We start from the raw sequence: 19,647 nt of genomic DNA on the forward strand, positions 1-19,647 counted from the left end.
AACCGCGTTCACGGAGAACAGGCTGTACTGCCATGTAAATGTTTGTGGTTTTGCTGTTAGTTTTTCGATGTGTTTTCGGGTTCTATCGCAATTGTTGTTCCGAATGAAAGTCTCCACGTGCCGGGCGTTTCGTCAGCAACATTTCCCTTCCAGCACATGGCAGCAAAATCACCTCCTGTAAAAGCTCCCGGCACGTGGAGCGAGATATCATACATCATGGCAACAGTCGCACTACTGCTGCTGTGTGTTGTGGCTCGTCTCTAATTTTCCATTCGTGAACACGTGCATGTTAAAGAAGTGCTGCAAATGAACGGTTCCAATGATGCAGAAATCAACAGGGCATTGAATGCCAAAACCAAATCAAGTAACACAAGCATTGAAACTGCCCAAGCAATTAAAACGATAATTGCAGGAGTAACTGATAAATTAGCCAGATTGTACCTGATGATGGTTGCTTGTGTTGCAATCGAAACGTCGTATTCTATTATTATTTTATTTAATCTCTTTCTACGTGACTTTACAGAAAGAACCAAAGAGTCGCCAGATGTTTGGAAAAACAAAACATCCGAGTCAGATTTGGCACGGTACATAAAATACAGAATTTAATATCTGGTACAAAAGATGTATTACCGAAACTGTCAACAGAAGGTGTGTGCAGGATTAACTGCACGTGTGGTAAATGTTATGTTCGGCAAACAGGACGAATGATCAACACGAGACGAAAAGAACAGAAATATAAAATTCTCCCAAATGCAACTGTCAGCAGTAGCAGAACACACGTGCCAACAAGGACACTCAATTGATTTTGATAATGTTGAAGTTTTGTGCAAAACTAGCTACTACTGGCCAAGACTAATTAGAGAATCTATCGAAATTGAAAGAAATCAAAATAACTTTAACGTTCGGATAGCTACCGCCTTAGAGTTGCGTGGAAGCGAATCATAAAATAATACATTATTTAAATGCTACCTACAAAGGGCAGCGTACTTTAATTGGGATTACCATTGGTAGGGCTATTTTAATAAACACAATAGACAGGAAGGACAAGTTCAAAGGGCTCGCAAAATGCACATGCATAATGTACGTTGCCTCAGTAATCCCCCCCCCCCACATTGTGCAAGAGCGCAGAAGGGTGGTTAACACATCTCAAACTCTAAATAAGGAACGAAACAGTAAGACTTCTCCACTAATCTGGCTGTCGCCTGATGAAGCTAGTTGCAATTACTGGAGAAACGTCGTACTCAGTTTGTAAATGTTGTGGCTTGGCTCTCCAACACACCGGTTTGCTGTACTAGTGACGAATTAGCATGTTCTGTTTATGTGACAACCCTTACTAGTTGGCTGTGTCGGGTGGTGGCGGGTTTTAACGACACATTTATATATTTACGCGATCGAACCCAAAAACCTCTATTATGGATGATATTGGTCACCAAAGCCTACGTGTTAAACTCATTAAGTGAGCATTTTGCACTTAAATCCAAAGCACCAGTTGGAACTGTGGTGTGCACTGTGGCAGTATGTGCTGAAAAACAACAGATTGGAAAGCGTCAAAATGGGTAGAGAGCGTCCGTAGTCCTGCCGTAACAAGTGAGTGATTACGGAAAAGTATTCAGAAGTAAATAATGCCACATCTCTACAGGGAGGTGCGCACGATGGGTGCTGTAACTCTTGGGCTCAGCCTCACTGCAGTGACAAGACTTGGTAGTCACTTTTCATCATATCCCCGCTAACAAATGCTTTTTTCACCCGGCAGCTGTGATGAGTTTTGGCGAATGGTAATCAATGCCAGCGGAATACACAGCGGCATTGAATTACAAGGTTACTCAGCAGAGAAGTCACCGTTCAAATCGACGTCACCATTGTCAAGTGCTGTCCTGTGGCAGTTTGACCCAAAGATATCACCGAAATATAAGCTTGGCGCCTTCTTTTTAAAGCAGGCTCAGTGAAAGATAGAACCGAGGCAAAGGATGATTCACCCTCCCTATGATTCTTCAAAGTGAAGTTCTATTAATTTCTCTCTCATTTGTAGTCTGCCTTGTGCGTTTGTTCTTCATTGCTCGCTACATACTTGCCAAACACATGTATGAAATATGCAAAAATCCCCAACAGAATCCTCCCACGCAGTTATGTGCACAGATTGTGAATGTGCATATTGATTTTAACTGATCAATCCACGAATCATCACCAGCTTATAAGTTACACCTGTTCGAATTGCACCTCCGATGAGCACGGTTGGCTACGTACGGTGCGAAATAAGTTCAAAATAGATACATACAAACGTCCTTCGATTCAGGCGTACGGCTGCAATAAAGTGCCTGACACTGGCAAAAAAAAAGTTCTATTGTTTTTTTACCCGAACAAATGTTGCACGTTACATATGAGGGCCAATTCAAAACAAGTACAATTTTGGGTTAACCGTCACTGGCTCGAGACATGAGTTATATTGATGGAGCCGTGACAGGGAGTGCCATTTTCAGGAGAGACATGTGTACCTTCGGCAATGCCTATACAGATAGTCCCCGAGTTACGATGGTCCGACTTACGATATTTCGATCTTACGATGGCGATAGCGATACGACAAAATTGTAAAATATTTTACATTTCGCGCGGCAGGCAAACGCAGCAGCGTACGAGGTACGATACTGTACGTTGGGACGCTGCCGGGATGTACGCATCTCCCGCCTTGTGTGATGCCTCACTCTCACCAGCAGTCGACGGAGTTAAGTTGTCTCGGTGTTAGCAATACAGTATTGTAATTAATAAGTACATACAGTATATAGTTTATACAGTACGGTACTGTAAATTGCTCTGTTTTGCTAAATTATCACCATTCTTTAAGACTCCTGGGTAGGCTAGGCCATCTTCAACTTACGATATTTTTGACTTACGATGGGGTCGTCGTAACGCATCTCCATCATAAGTAGAGGACTACCTGTATTATAAATGTAAACAATTATCCATAAAGAACTCTTTAAAAAGATAACTGTTTTAGATGAAGATATATTCACCTCCAATCTTACTGTCTCATTTGAATTAGATCTCGTTTATTGAATCACGTCTGTAGAGCACCATTAACTTCATTAGCCTAAATGTAACAAAGAGAATAGATGGCATATAATCTGCATATCGCGTTAATTACACATCCAAACTCTCACAATTTGATACATGTAATATAAACATAAGTATCATCGTTAATCAATCCATCATTACACAATTGATGCCTATGAAACTACAACTATTCAGCACTCCCTTGAAAAAGTATAATCACTCTCACCGAGCTTTCGCCAGGTTAAAGCAGGGACCCACAACCTCTAATGGGCTGAGTTCTACTCGTGTACACTAAGGTTGAGGACTCTAAAACTAAGCTAAACTATTTTTATTTTATCAGGTAAGGCCCACGGAGTTACATAGCTCTTTTTCAGAAGCAACCTGACCACAAATGATAGCCCAATAAAGTCGCTTATCATGTGGAAATTAATAGCAGGCAAATATTCTAAACGGACGTTGTTTCTAAATGTTAAGGGGAAAACTGGAGGACCCGGAGAAAAATCCACACGACCACCGTGAGAACATGGAAACCCCAAATATTCAAACGTCAGGGTCAGAATCAAACCCACGAATCCCGACATACCAGACAAGGGAGTTAAAATCTCGCCACCATGACTCCTTGTCCAAGTCCCCTTGAGACTCCCCAGTAAAGCCCGTCACAGCAAACAGTGCGGTATGAAAACATGCCCATAGCACTGTGATTTAGGAACAGAGTTGGTGGATGACTAATTGATCATTTATATGGGCACGGAGGAGTCTGCAGACAGCAGTGCATCAAAAGCAGGTTACTCGTCTAACTAGAAAGAGTTTGAACATTCTTCTTTCATATCAGTCTTTCATATCAGTCAAAAGTCCCCATCAGGACCCTCCTGAAAATAACCTTGAGATTCAGTGACACTCTTCGGCCAAACATCCAAGAGTAACTTAATAGTTATTGATGGTTGTGTCTTCCTTTCAGGTGTTTGATGCGACAAGCAACCGATGGAAATCCTCCTCCTCCATGCTTTAATGTATCAGTGCCACTTTGCAGACCCCTCCAAATAACACCTGCAGACTCCTGATTGAGCAGCCGAAAAGCTCCAATTTTTCCGTGCATCTAATTTAAGGCAAAACCATTGCCAACGTCACCATTACCAACACTGGAGAAAAGTGCCAAAAACTAAATTTTTGGTCATTTGGTCAAGATTACAATCTGACCCAGTGAGTACAATTGTGGTGCAGAGGAGCAGATGCCGTGCAGAAATGAGGAACACGAACTGGTTTCCAGCGATCACAAGGCTGGATCGGGTAAAAAAACGAAGATGTGAGCAAGAAGATAAGAGCGGTGGTAACCATTGCGGACAGGCTGAAAGCAAAAGGAAAACAGCGCCGCGGAAAAAAGGTGATGAAAGTGGAAACATCAATGGAGAGGCAGGCCGAGAGGTGGTTTGTAGTGGTCAACCAGGTTGTGAAGGACTCAAGTGTACATGGAAATGGGCCAGGACAGGAGTTAGTGGATAAAGGCTGACCAAACCCAACACGGGTGAAAGAAGAAATACGTCAGAATGAAGGCGTAGTGTGGATACAGGAGGAAGGGAGGCACCTTCCCAAATCCGCCAACGCCAATGATCTCCTCAAGGAGGAGCTGCGTGAAGGGAATCTCCACGGGGGGCACGTAGTCGCAGGGCTTCGTCCTCTGCAGCCTGTTGAAGCTGGGCTTCCGTGTGACGTAGTTGCTGGGGAAGATGCCAACTCGATCCTCGATCTTTCCCGTCCACCAGCCCTCGTCGCCCGACACCTTCGCATCCTGAAAGCGGCACAAGGCATGGCGTGCGTTTACGTTCAGTGCTTTTCATTTTAAATTTTGCACGAAACAATGTGTTTGTTTGTTTGTTTATTTTACGCAAAACAATTTGGTTTAATATAGCTCCTAAATGCAAGCACATTTCATGACATTGTACAGGACGACAGCAAGTATGTATGTTTTAATATAGAAAAAGAGTAATTCAGCCACAGCCAGAGGAAAAAGTGAGAGTCTTCACCCTGGAGTTAAACAAGGGCAGGGAGTTCAACAGGTAGGGGAAGGGACCTCCAGACTATGGGGACAGCAGGGGAACGAGCAACATTTATAAGAGTATCAAATAAGCAACTTTGACGTTTAGAATATAACTTTTAAAGAAAGCGCAGTGCACGGTAAAACCTCGTCGATTCAAACGGCAACTATTTGGAAATATTTCGAATCACACATTTTACGTTGGAATTTGGTAAAAGCTAGTTGTGTGCAGAAATATGAAAGCATAATCATGGGGGTGGCAATGGCCCAGTGGTTACCACCATTTGCCATGATCCCAACAACCAGAGTCTAAACTAGTCTTGGGGTCCTCTCTCCTTCACCAGCTTGCAATGACCCGCATGGTAAAGTATGGTCAACAAATCAAAATAATTGACATGTTTCTGGAAGGTCATCATCCCCTTAAAGATTGCCAAAGGGCTGTCATTATAATTATCATATCTAAAAAACAAGCTGCATCAGAAAATCGTGTCCATGTATTATGATTTTTTTGGGGTTACATAAAGGTACACACATTGTTAGTGGATAATTAGTCATGAATCAGTCATCAATTTGTTATTCCTTAATCATGTGTCCATATGGCTGTGTGACATACATTCAACAACGTTACGCAATGATACATTCTCAGAAAAAGCTCGTCAACCTCGTATTTGCTCATGCCAACCCCCCCCCTCTTAATTGATTAACGAATCAGAAAAAAACCGGTTTGTGACGAGTGGGACACACACAGCATAGGCCAGGGGTCGGCAACCAAAATAACAAGAAGAGCCATTTCTTTCCAATTCGGTACAAAATTCAGTATTTCAAGAGCCGCAATGCATCTGAGTACATACTGTACATACGTACATATCGTCAAGAAGCAGCCCGTAAAGAGCCGCATGCGGCTCCGGAGCCGTAGGTTGCCGACCCCTGGCATAGGCGGACGGTGGGTTTCAGAGACAGCCGTTTCAGTGGCACTCCAGACGTGAGTGATCAATTGGGCCAGATAGTGGAATACTACAATACCTTAACCCTCTCCCGTTCCAATGACGTAAGCGTACGTCATCAGTTTTTTTTCCGATTCCGTTTGGATTACATACGTTTAGGTCATCGCAATCAAATGGGAATCGTACGGAATTCCGAACGGAAGCGGAAGTGAAAGGCCATGGGGCAGGGCGTATGGCACAGTTTGGCGGTACCTATCGTAGAGTGCGATAGTGTCACGATAGTTCTCTGCGGTGAGCACAACAGAATGTCTTCAAAAACAGCAGCACTATGCCTCTAAATAGGATGAATACCAAACCACTTGAGCGTTCCGAGATTGAGCGGTGAACGGGACACACCCTGAAACTTGCAGAAGTCTCGGAATGGGAAAGGGTTAAGACGGAATCTTTGTAGGTCATGTCAACTGTGCATAAGGAACTGATGCTGAGGTGGCATCATCAGTATTGGCAGCGATAACCTGATAACCTAAGGACTTCATCTTAGCCTTGATACTCCAGTTGTGCTATCAGATGTCTGCAATCAGCAAGCGCATTGTCTTGCATTTGGAAATGGCACTGTATGATGGAAACACACGACTACTTCAATGAAAGAGGTGCTCTGCGTAGTTGCCAAACAATGACAATTATTTTCACGATGCCGAAGATTTTCACCAAAATCATGACCTATGAGGATATGTTGGATATTATTTTAGGAAAATGTGTGAAAATTACATCCCCGATTGCACTGCTACCATTGGAAGACACCACTTTATTGCAGGACTCACTTCAACAACAGGCCTTTCAACATAATCGTCACCAGCAACGAAGTCACCACAACCTCGAAGGGTAATGTTATTTATCTGTCCAAATAAGCCCCATGGTCGCCAAACTCTCATTAAAAAGGAAGTTGAGGCCATTTCTTGTTGAATGAGTTTTTCACTTGTGAGAGGAAACAAGTCTACTCCAAAAAAAACAGTGACCACATCCAAAAATGTTCCACACAGATACGTTCATGAATCCACTTGCTGTAATGCAATCTCCTGGCCACCTGACAGCCTACCAGTTTAGGAGATTCACAACTCCGCGTGATTTATTAATCCTTGCCTCCAGAGCACTGCATCACAGATGTGCATCAGCAATTTTCGGTCCATGCCTTCGGTGGCACAACCATATCCACAATCAGACATCTGTGTTATTTAAACAACATCTCGCCACGGTGGCAAGATGTTCACAACCTTGCCTGGTATACAGGAGGTCGCGGGTTCGATCCCAAGCCTGACATCTGTATATTTGGAGTATGCATGTTCTGCCCGTGGTCGCGTGGATTTTTCTCCATGGAGGTTTTTCCTCCACATTTAGAAACATCCGTTTATAGAGTATTTGGCTGCTATAAATTTCCATGTGATAAGCCACTTCGTTGAGCTATCATTTGTGGCCAGGTCACTTCTGAAAAACAGCTATATAACTCGGTGGGCCTTACCTGGAAAAATATAAATAGTTTTAAATTATAAACAAAAGGGGAGCGGTGGCGCAGCGGTTAAAGTGCTGCGCTATAGACTTGGCGACTTGAGTTCCGATTCCCAGCTCGGTCTAAAACATTAGTGCAAGTGATATCTGAACTCATCCTACTTCTGCGCCCCTCCACTTCACCAACACGTGACGTATCAACAAATGAACCACGGACAAACATGTTTCGCCACAAGTGACAACAAAATGTCACACACAAACACACCCATTTGTTCTGGATTGAATTAACAAGGAGATCGTTAACGGTGCTGGGGACGAGGCAAGCATCGCTATGCAACTCAATGGCTACATTTTAGTGCCTCGTTTATATTGTTTGTAATTTTTCATCTCATTTACTCCACGAGCCAAAAATGTAAACAGTATATCATCTGCCTATAACTCGCATACATAGCAAATATTTGATTCTTCCATGCATGCTTTGCGAGCGATTATATTCATGATTATCGTTCATGGCAACGAGCAGCACGAAGTTTCGATATTGGTTGTGGACCGGAAGGGGGAACTTCGATGGGACATGCAGTCCCTTTGCAGATCAGATTAAAACAGGAGAAAAAACGCCGAAAGGTGAAAATGAAAACACACACACGAATCGCACATCTGACGAATGTCAAGAATGCACAACTGCAGTACAAAATGAGCACCACCAAACAAGCCCCCCCCTGAAATAAAGGGGCAATAAAAGTTCCCAGCAAAAGTTTATATGCACTTGGCGTTTACTTGTAAATTATTTTAAAAAGTCCAAGTGCCCCCACGCACGGCACTGGGCGGTGTCCATCTCTGTAGCTGGCCCTGAGCCACGTGTGGGAATTTCACATTCTTATGGCAGGGCCAAGTCTTTTCCTACTGTTGACTTCACACAGCAAATAATAACGCAGCCTCGTCGGAACGCGTGTAAAATATACATCGATATATCTGGCCGAGTTGATTCTTACACTCTTGAATGGTACGCATTACAACAGATTATTTTCGGTGTGTATGTGATCTTTATTACCATTTTTTCGACGTGGCCACTGGAGTCACTCGAAGTGCTGCCAACACCACAATATAACAAAAAGCTATTTTTATTCAACTTACTTGTTTTTGATCTTTAACCCCCCCCCCCCCTCAATGTATTCCAATTGTGCTGTCGGCATCACGTCAAGAGGAGCAATTCCATTCGGAAACCTCGCACAACGGCAGCCCCCACGTGTCAGAATGGCTACAGAGGATATGTTTACACTACTCTTGAAAAATCACTCAAGTGGCCTTTTAATCCTTCACACACTCTGGTTTTAAATTGCTTGTCACACAACAGCAGATAGTTTCACATTCTCGGAGGGGAATTCAGCCAATTTTAATATAGGTTGGGTTTCTTGTATGCAGTCAATGGTGACCATCAACTCACTGCACTTGAAAACCCGGCTTAATCACAGAGAGCTGCTAGATTCAAACCCAAGATTTTAATAGGGACAGCTGCCAGAGCCAAATAAATTTTTGTCCATCAAATTGTGACCCCCAAATAGTGACAATTCATCAAAATGTGACGCGGGCGAATCACTGCGTGCCTAATCACCAGGCTGTGGTCATTTTACCGACCCCTATACGAACAATTACGCATAAAATAGCCTTGGCTAGGATGTGAATTCACGATTTGACATCCAGGAGTCTCGTTCTGCTACCTAAGGGAGGGTTGTGTGCCAACCATGTTTTGAATGCTGCATGCTATTAAAGACATGCGTTGTCCATATGCATGCTGTATTTGCGCTAAGTTAATGATGTATTTGCATTCAGTTCAGTTCACTGTATTTTGTTCATCAGAACATTGTATTTCGTCCAGAATTTTGAGAATTGGTTGAATTTAGACACGATGTAAATATAAATTATATTGTAAATAGGCCAAACATCACTCACTTATAGAGCCAAACAATGCAGTTGCAAGATCACAGGAAGATAAACGATGAAGAGATGTCAGGTATAGGGCTCCATGGTGTGCGTTGACATTTGGTTGCTGTCTATAATAAAATTCTAGATTTGAAGTTTTCGTGACTGCAAGAATCCATACTCTCTTGTTCTTTCGGTAAAGTCACATAGGTACAAAATTAAATAAAAATACGAGATAAAAATAGAAAAAATAAATTAAATCCCGACGTTTTGATTGCAACATAAGCAATCATCATCAGGTGTGAAAATCACAGCTAGAATTTTTTTTACTAAAGTGGGAGAAATGCCAGGGCTAAGGTGTTTTTATAAGTGTGGACGTCAGGGACTGGGACATGAGACTGTGGGGGGGGAGTGGGCGGGGCTATAAATTTTCTAGCTGTGATTTTCACACCTGATGATTGCTTGTGTTGCAATCGAAACGTCGTGATTAAATGTGCTTTTATTTATTTATTCTTTTTTTCGAAAGAACCAAAGAGTATGTCTTTAGTAAAACTCAAAAATTAGAATACTCTGTTGGGTGCATACACTCCTGCAATATAAATGGAGAATCGGCGATGTTTCAGGCAATTGTCCTTCTTCGAGGCTCATGTGCAATGAAGAGTGCTGTTTGTTAATTGTGCTTGTGCACCACCTGCTAATGTAGCATCATCAAATAATTTGCAATATAAATGGAAGTAGAACACTTTAACAAATTATACTCATTTGCTATTACTTGATCGTGACTCAGCAAAAAGTATTAACCCCTTTTTTAGCGTTTACCACTTATCTATAAACAAAAAATAGGGGGAAATTACCGATCAATGTAAAATGTATCATCGTCAACAGTTGCAAAAATGTAACTCGTGTAGCCAAGTACAATGACGGCCACACCTTCCCCACGATCTTCATTGTGGCAGTGACCCTAACGGTTGAATAGCGGAGGGGGGGTTAGTCCTCCGTGCCTTGCAGCTATAGTATTGTGTTCCACAACCTGTCATATCCCTCGGAATGCGCTGTGCGTTTAAATAAGAAGTGTCGAAAGGTGGCAACTCCATTGTCACTTTCTCTGTCTCTTCAGTCGGTCCAGTTTGGCCAGATACGCCATGCCACAAAGTGCACATCAAGGAAGGGCCATGTTTCACAAGGCCGCTCGGAATTGCAACGGAAAGAGATGGACTTGCTTTCTGCAGTTGTTTTTTTTAAGCACTAAACGCGGTTGGCGAGAGAAGCCACATGATAAGCCCCCGCAGTCCACTCGCGCAATTATACATTTCCCCCGACAGCCGCGTGGCACCTTCGAGCAATATATCTTTGCAAACTATCCTGGCCTGTGGTGGCGTGTGCGGTTTGTCGACTCGTTTGTCAGTGCCATGGGAACAACTAAAGTATCTCCCCCCTCCGCCAGTTTCCCACAAGGGCCCTGTGCATCATAGCAAGCGAGCAGCGATTGTGTTTAACGAAGGCAAGTTGAATTGTGGACTGCTCTAAACAGCGACCGTTTTTTTCTTTTTACGCAAAAATTCCACGTTAAATTCACTGTCGCTTTCACGAAATTCAGGAAGGCCCTGTTTTAAAACACTTAAGTGCTTCCTGTTACACTGTGCATTGAGCTAACATCGTGCATTTGTGTTCAACAGCACCTGAGGCTAACAACGTATAAGAAAATACATTCCTGCAGTCACCTGGTCATTTGAGCTGGGAATGATCAGTGCATGGCATCTGTGATAAAGTGGTCGCAGAAGACCTTATGATATGATCATTCACAAGATAATGCCATTGTGTGCTTATACAATGTACTTCCTCGGTAGATGAGATTTTTCGTACCATACTTTTTTTGCACCCTAAGTCTACCTTACCGAGCAGCATTATGAAAAATGCTCCACCAATCCCAATGACACAGTGGGGAGTCTTAGCTTCACCAGTGCATTAAAGAAGGGTTGTTAAGTATCATTACATTTTAACCCAGGTTATACTTGTAAAAGATGTTAAATCCGTCATCATGTCTGGCACACACCGACAGCTATATTTAAGTAATGGCCAACTACACTGGTGGCAGCGTGGCCATAAAAGTTGTGGACATTGAATTCCTGGCATCTGCAGACTCTTTCCTTCCCTGTGAGTTGTATTATTTTGAATGATTGTCTTCTGTGGAAATTAATCTTGTCAATCACTACATTTCCAGATATTTACAAAGTAAAACTCACAGGAAAGGAAGGAGTCTCGATTCCAGGACCTCAACGCCCACAACTTTTATGATCAGGACACCCACATATCCGACTACACATAACATACAGCCGTCAGCATGTCAAGATATTCTGATTGGTTTGTACCTATTACGCAGTTAGAAAGACGTAGCATAATCGTAAAGTACACATCGCGGAGTGTACATTGACACGTACAGCACACGTGCCCTCACAGCTATGACCTTGACAGATATGAAAGAGCATTACTCCCCAAGCAATACAAGCTATATTACACATTCCAAGGTATGCAATAACTTGAGCCATACAGCACACGGTATATTATACAGCGATATACTGTTTAAATATGCACACGCACAAGTAAAAAGTACAGGACGTAATAAGTTACACGGTGTCACAATTCAACAACCGCGGGGCTCTCGTTCTGTTTAATAACAAAAATGCGTGGCAGGTTGATTTGACTTTTTGCTCTCCTTTACTTTGACTGTAACAAAGACTGACCAATTAACTTGCTAGCTGCGACCTTGGTAGAAGGCAACAAAGCGAGTAAGCGGAACACTAAAATAAACATATAAGTGAAGGCGTGGGTGCCGGACACTCCTAGCGGCATCATTCTACATTCCTGTGCAGCAAAACTCGCCTATATACCGTGTCCCATTTATCACACCCTGGTTAATGTGTTACCAGGTGCACGGGCACGCACGGACGAGCACGCCAGCCAGCGCATCACCTGGCGCCGGTGGCAGACACGCGCATCACCTGGCAATGCTGCCACAAGACATCCGGCCGTGACAGCTGCGGAGTCACGGCAAAAAGTGTCCCAAACCCCCCTCCCACCCTTCAGTGACTTGCATCCGACTGGGATTTTGGCACACAACATTGATATACGGTGCTTTTTCTGGAAGACTTTGCTGTTTTTTCCTGGATTTTTTTGTTTGCGCGTAGTCACTTTAAGATGTTTCTTGTTCATGTTTTTGTTTGTTGCGGTTGCACCCGATTCAAGAGCCGAATGGCTCACAGGGCTATATCAAATCAATGAAACTTAAAAACTGAAACAGTCACAATCGGGGGTAGCGAGCAGGCCTGTTAAGAATCAACCTGCCACTCGCACGATCCAATAAACTTTACCGAATCAAGGTCACGATGTGATGCAAAAATCGATTCTATATTTGGCGATAGCATAGCGGCCTTTAGTTATTTCGGGGTCACATGAAGCCATTACACTCGTCCTTGTGATTCTATAAACTGTCCAAATTGTCAGGCTTTTGTGACCAATATTAGCCATGATAAAGGTGTTTTTGGGTTGTATTAACCCCCCTGTGGTTTTCGCACCTGATAGGCTCACAGTGATGACCTCACCCTTATTCTATTTAAGACCAAATCAGGAAGAGTATTTCACAATTCCAGCTAATTGCCTGATGAAGCTGGTTGTAAGCACCAGCAAAATCTGGTACTCAAATTGTAAATGTTGTAGGTTTACTCTCCTTCACACTGGTGTGCTGTTGTAACTAATTGGCACGCTTTGTTTACATGACAAACCTTACTAATTGGCTGTGTCGGGTGGTGGCAGGTTTAACAACACATTTATATTTTTGTGATCGAACCCCAAAAAAAACCTTCATGGCCAAATGTCAGGGTTGCAAATTGATTGAAGAATCGATTATGTATTTGTGGTGAATAGTCATCAGCAGCTACAGGGACTACGTGATGCCAATATGCACATTCTAGTGATTGAAAAATACAGGTGCTCGATTCTAACAAGTACAATACAATGCACATCCATCGTTGAGTGTAATTATCCATTCGAATTGATCAAATGATCCGTTCTTACACGCCTTATTAAACAGATAAATAACTTAAAATTGGTGGGGGTTTTGTTAAAACTTCTGCAGTTAGTTAATGCCAAGCACTCACGCAAACTTTATATCTTGAAGGTCAAAAGTTGACCAACTATTTTAGTCCTGTCATGCTTCAAAATGTTACTGTGGTTTGAATCAGACCATTCAGGATTTCGTGGATAAACTAAACCATCTCCGTACTCTCCTCCAATGGCTCGGCCTGTTATGTCCCCGGAGCCAATAGAAATTCGTTCAAGCGGTCATCAAGTTATGTAGCAGGTCCCCGCCATGAGAATGTGGAATTTATACCAATGTCCTCTGGGTTGTCAACAGGGGCACTGCAAATTGCACATGATTCTTTTGAGCAGAGGTACCAACGTTCCCCCTCATTTATAAATAAGCACGAGGTGCATGCCATAGGAGAAACTAACAAAATGTTTAACGTTTCAAATGAGCATGGAATATGGTGCTTATCTCCAAGAGCTGCCCTGAACCAGTCAGCGGTGGACATTCCACTTTCGCATGGCAGAGGGAAACCTATCCACTGGATGATCACTGATGACGTCCAACAAAGCGATACTCACTTCAGAGACCCGAAAGAGATGATGGACTCGGTGAACCACTGACCGGGATTGAACTCGCAACCTTCCGATTGTGAGTCAATCACTCTCACCACAGAGCCGGCTGACTACAACGCGCCACAAGAAAACGAAATCCTGCTGAATTTTAATCGGTGGTAAAATATGCCGAGGTGAATCACTGCCCCATACACGGCTAAAAGCAGTGGGTAAATTTGGCCGCGTCACTGTTTAACAGGACTGTGGTGGTTCATGCCTCCAAACCAATACTCCGAATGCAAGAGTTGGTGGATCACACGCACATTTGTATAATTCTCAAAGCCAATCCACTATGACAGCAGTATAGCAACCACGTTCACGAACCAATCTTTGAGGATCTCCTCAGTTTATGCGCAAGGAAGAACGGCCGTTGTCCAAAACCTCATCTACATTTTTCCCTTTTACAGCAGTGCTACTGATAAATGTGTTGAGTTTTTTTTTATTTTTAGTGCTGGCTAGATCATGGCTGATGAATTTGGAATTGGCCAAATATCCCAATGCGGAACAAAACCAAAAATAGATGTATTTCTTAAAATGTTAATTTCAGGAAGGCTTTTCTGGAAAAATAGTAAGAATGATCTGAAATGATTCTCCAGCATTAATGTTACATGTTAACAACATACATTTTATGTAATATTATTTAAAACTTTCCCCTTTAGGCACAACAGTATATCGCTTTTTGCTATACAGTTTTTCATCAGTGTATGTTTCCTGCAATTACAGATAGCTTGAAATGGATGAAGATAAAAGAACAGAAGCTGAAAGTACACAGATTAGCGTGAAGATATACATGCTTGGAATCACACTGAGACAGAAAGAGGAACTCATGGATCAAGAGAAAAACTTGACTGCTCAGAAGGAGTGTGTGGCCTTGGAAAGTACACAGATTAGCGTGAAGATATACATGCTTGGAATCACACTGAGACAGAAAGAGGAACTCATGGATCAAGAGAAAAACTTGACTGCTCAGAAGGAGTGTGTGGCCTTGGGCAGGTCATGCCGCCACAAGGGGTGATGGCTGATGGACAAGACTAATGAGGGAGTGGCAGCTGAAAGAGGGAGCATGCCCGACTGAGATGGAGCGATGAGATTGGTTAGTGTACTGGAGTTAGATAGAATGTTGCATCCTGGGAAGATAAATGATGGCGACAGCTCTTCATCCACCAGTGGCTAGATTATGGCTATTGTTGATGCAATTTTGATTCCAGGAATCTCTTATTTCTGCAATTTCTCCTATAAAAGCCGAATAGGTTTCATTACAGATTTTACAAGAAAGAAATAGATTACAAAAAACACACAGATAAGCAATAGCAGGGACAGTTGTTTTTACAATTTAGTTCCAAGTAAAAATTTCAATTTGGGATTTTGGTAACGACATAAGCCCACAATGACGTCTTGCCAATTATATCCCACAGTCTTTATCGACACGTGTGTGGCGAACAGAGGGCTTGCCATCACAATTCCAATTCTCCAGAGGAATAGACATGTACAATACAGGATGCTCACATACATAAACCGACAGAACTCAATATTGTGAAAACCAACTTAAGAGTTATTACCATTGGCAGACAGGGCATGACAGTAATTTCTACAGCCTTCATGATATCCTTATCATTGTCCAGATTCCCATATTCGCCAATAATGTATAATTTCAAAATGACAAGGCCCTTTAATAATATAACAAGGATTATTGCACGTGTATTCATTGAAACATATAAAAACTAATTTAGATGGTTTTAAAAGGAAACAAAATTGTGGAAACCAGGAGTTGAGAAATACCTATATTACACACAGCTCGTCCTAAACGATACAGACGATCTTAATCCCGGGGTTTAAGGCCTATTGTGACAAATGGCACCTATAGCTCTCACAGGTATTATTCCAATATCAATCATTTATTTTTAAACAAATCCATACCTTTCAACCTGTCTATATTGAGCAAAGGCTTATTATATACGGAGTCAAAATCACTAACACAATTTGGATTTGTCGAGCCCTGAAATGCAATCACATCTGAATGATTACCATGGGGATTGGTTGTAAAATATGAAGGTATCGACATGCTCTACAGTAGTTGTCTTCACTAGCCGGTGCAGCCGTGGCAAATACTGCCAGTAATGCTGTGCGCCCAAAACAGATGACTCCGTCTCTTGAGTCAACCAACTGCCTGTCACAATCTGTGACAGCAGTCACTGTGATGGACTCCGCTAATGGCTGGTTGACACAAGAAGGTATCCTGTTGGGACTGAGTGGACAGCAGGCGTTGCCCATACCTATCGTAATATCCTTTGAGTGTGCTCTCTCCAGACCACACGTTTGTCACGGACCACGTGTTTGTCTTTGTGTGGTAGTATCTTGATTTGTTCTGGCCGACTCAGCCTTACAGTACTACCTGGCGCAGTGTGATGATAGCATCAGCACTGGGGAAACCAAGATGGCCAGGCATGGTGCTAGCCACACCACCGACTTGTGCAGTGCCGGCTTTGCAAGTGCAGCAATTGTCTCAACAGCCGATGTAGCTACATGCGGGGTTCTTTGCCTTTGTGCCTACATATGCATGCATCTGTGTGCTTTTATCCGAGTATGTGTCAGGGGAATGGGTAGCGGTTATCACACTGCCGATTACCTTGTTTAATTTCGGGGCCACAATGTACGACACCACTAATTCTTAACCTCTGAACCGATCCCGTGCCTTCCACAAATTGACTCAACCGAACATCAGTAAGTGAACACCAGAAATGGCTAAAGGTGTCCAGGCATGAACGCTGGCTCCATGACTTTGTGTACAATTCCAGTCTTTCCAGTACATAACCCTTGTTTCTTGTATATTGCTGAATATACAATTATAGGAATTTGTTTTTACAATACAGTACATTACTTTATTAAATGTACATGTAATGGCACTGCTGATACGTGGCCAGCTAATATGCAACAATTCTATAGCTGTCCAAATACAATTGCCAATGTACCTCTAACCTTGATATTTTTGTCGTGTTTTTTTGCTTGCAAGCAAGCCAAAGAGCGGCAGACAACGTACGTCTTGCAAAATATCAGAACCCATAACTTCCTCGTGTACTGCACTGCAAATTGACCTTTCTCGTTCGGCGTTTAAAAGATAAGAGGCAATGCTAGATGTGGCATACAACAGTAACAGCCATGTGGGGGAAGATTTATAACCGGATATGGCGGGAAGCTGTAATAAACACACACATGTTGCGGGAGTGCACGTACAATTGATATTACTGTGAAATAACACTTAAAACTAGTAGTGGCATGTGACACCTGGGTGAGACACAAAGGGGAAAAAAGCGAAAAAACAAGACAATGGAAAGGTGCCAAATATTAGTAATTAAAGTATATTTGGAGCGCATTTACTGCACACAATATACTTCGTGATAGGAGCTAAGGCATAAAGGTCAAACCGTGATCTGGGGGTCAGGTTAAGGTCAAAATGTTAAGTAAGCTTACTCCTGTTACCAATTTATCTATTTGGTTTCTCTATTTTTAAAGGAAGCTGCAGTGCTACAGCTTAGGCCCAATTCAACATTGTAATTGCCAAGATCTCTCGGCTCCGTTTTTCGAACAGAAAGCCAAGTGGAATACTCTTTGGGTCATTTGGTAAAGTCACGTAGATAGAAAAATAATAGATCACGACGTTTCGATCGCAACACAGGCAATCATCTTCAGGTGAGTTTTGCTCTCACAGTTAATTTAGGGCAAGGGAGTTGAGCCTTGTATGAGTAAGAAGACGGCTGAAATAAGAGAACAGTTCAAACTATAACCTCTACTCAATATCATATGTTCCTGCATATGAAATATCAAATATAAAGGCAATACAAAACATAGAATTTTGAAAAAATATTATCAAAATACGACCATCCTTTGTTTAGTGTGGTTGGTTTAAAATGTATTGAGAAAAACTAAATCTGTTTAAATATATATTAAAAAAATAACGCTCTCCATGTCTATACAGTTAATGATAATTACGATGACACTGCCATTCCCACGAACGAGATTGTACGACGCAAATGGCAAAAAATTGTCCTGATGCCAACGGCAGAGCCACAGCACCATACTCACGAAACTGTAAACATAAACTAGGCTGACATTGCCCGGCCCCAACTCCAGGAGGAACCTGACTTGGGTCTGTGAACGCCATTGTCATCTCAACAAACAAGAATAATACAAAACAAATACAACTCTACCGACTTATGCTGGGGGCCCACAATAGACAAGGGGCTACTCTCGAACCGCAGTGCGAAACGCAAGACGGGACGAGTGGCGGTAGCTGCCGGGTGTGTAGGCGGTGAAACTGCACCGGGGCTGAGAATGGTCCAGTTGACAGGCGACTTAAAGAAGTTAAATTGAACAGGGGGTGAAGTGTGGGTCACCCATGCCAACCACACGAATACACCGCTGCTTATGACGCCGGGAACATTTCACCGGCAGCACATTCACACACGGGTCTATCCAAATGCACTGATCACCATAGAACACAATGTAACAAAAATCCGACGATGTTGATGGGGCCACGTTGGAGAAAACACCTTCACCAGCTAACCACACTGCAGTGACAACGTAATAACATTACGACGAGCTGCAATGCTAGGGCCCCTTGTAGATAACAAATAAACCTTCATGGCATTCTTTCACCATGTCTCCTAGCTGATGTGTGCCTTTAATGACTCTAGAGATCCAACCTGCAGAGGGCCTTCTTGCTCTCACCATTGCACTACTACCTCAATATTCGGCCCCACCAAATAGCGGGCAATCACCTGGTCTCCCATCTGCTGCGTGTGACCACGGCCACACCAAACCCAGCTGATGTTGCCGGAGACCGACCTGCAATTAGACATGACCCCCCCACCCACACCATTGCAGTCATCTCAATAACTCAGTAAAAAACCTAACGATGTTGTTGTTGCTGGGGGGGGGGGGGGTGAGGTTGAGGGCCCACCTTGGAGAGGACTTCAACCTGGTCGCCCCGCCGCAAGGTGAGCTCATCATCGGCGCTCGCCTCGTAGTCGAAGACCGCGGTCCACAGGAAGGGGTTGGTGCCACCACGGGGTCTCACGGAGCCCTCGGCCCGGCTCGGGGACTCAGCCTGGACCCCCGCGGGCCCCGCCGCGTCGTCCTCCTCCTCCTGCATGGGGGGCGCCCAGGAGGCCTCGCCACCCGGCCCGGCCGCGGCATCAAAGGGAAGAGGGGACGAGATGGAGGAGGGGACGAGATGGAGGAGGGTGGAGAAATGGGGATGGGGGGGAGATGGAGGAGAGAGGTGCGGGTAGAGAGAGGCAATGTGCGCTGGTGGAGGAACCAGTGGCTGACTGGCTGGGGGTGAGGTGAGGTGGAGTGGACCGAAGAGGAAGTACGGAGGAGGGTCTGAAGTGGATTGGGACGCGATATCTCCTTTGAAGATTCTCGTTGGTGTTCGTCTATGACGGGGAGCAAATAGAGAAGGTTGTGGGACGTTGCTGATCTGAGATGTTGGAGAGAGAATCGGTG

General features: G+C 43.4%; 1 protein-coding gene across 1 annotated transcript in view; it reads right to left on the minus strand.

The window, feature by feature from the left end:
* The window catches only part of LOC144723640 (mitogen-activated protein kinase kinase kinase 9-like), a 70,361-nt gene extending 50,975 nt beyond the window's left edge, over window positions 1-19,386 (minus strand). Inside the window, exons 1-2 of the mRNA XM_078602523.1 lie at window positions 19,100-19,386; window positions 4,631-4,834 (exon numbers count right to left, since the gene is read on the minus strand). Coding sequence (XP_078458649.1) covers window positions 4,631-4,834; window positions 19,100-19,291 — 396 coding nt within the window. The 5' untranslated portion in view covers window positions 19,292-19,386. The remainder of the gene's footprint in view (window positions 1-4,630; window positions 4,835-19,099) is intronic.
* Window positions 19,387-19,647: the final 261 nt, after the last annotated feature.

This window comes from Lampetra planeri, chromosome 18 (assembly GCF_965212315.1).
Source record: "Lampetra planeri chromosome 18, kcLamPlan1.2.h2, whole genome shotgun sequence".
Lineage (NCBI taxonomy): Eukaryota > Metazoa > Chordata > Hyperoartia > Petromyzontiformes > Petromyzontidae > Lampetra > Lampetra planeri.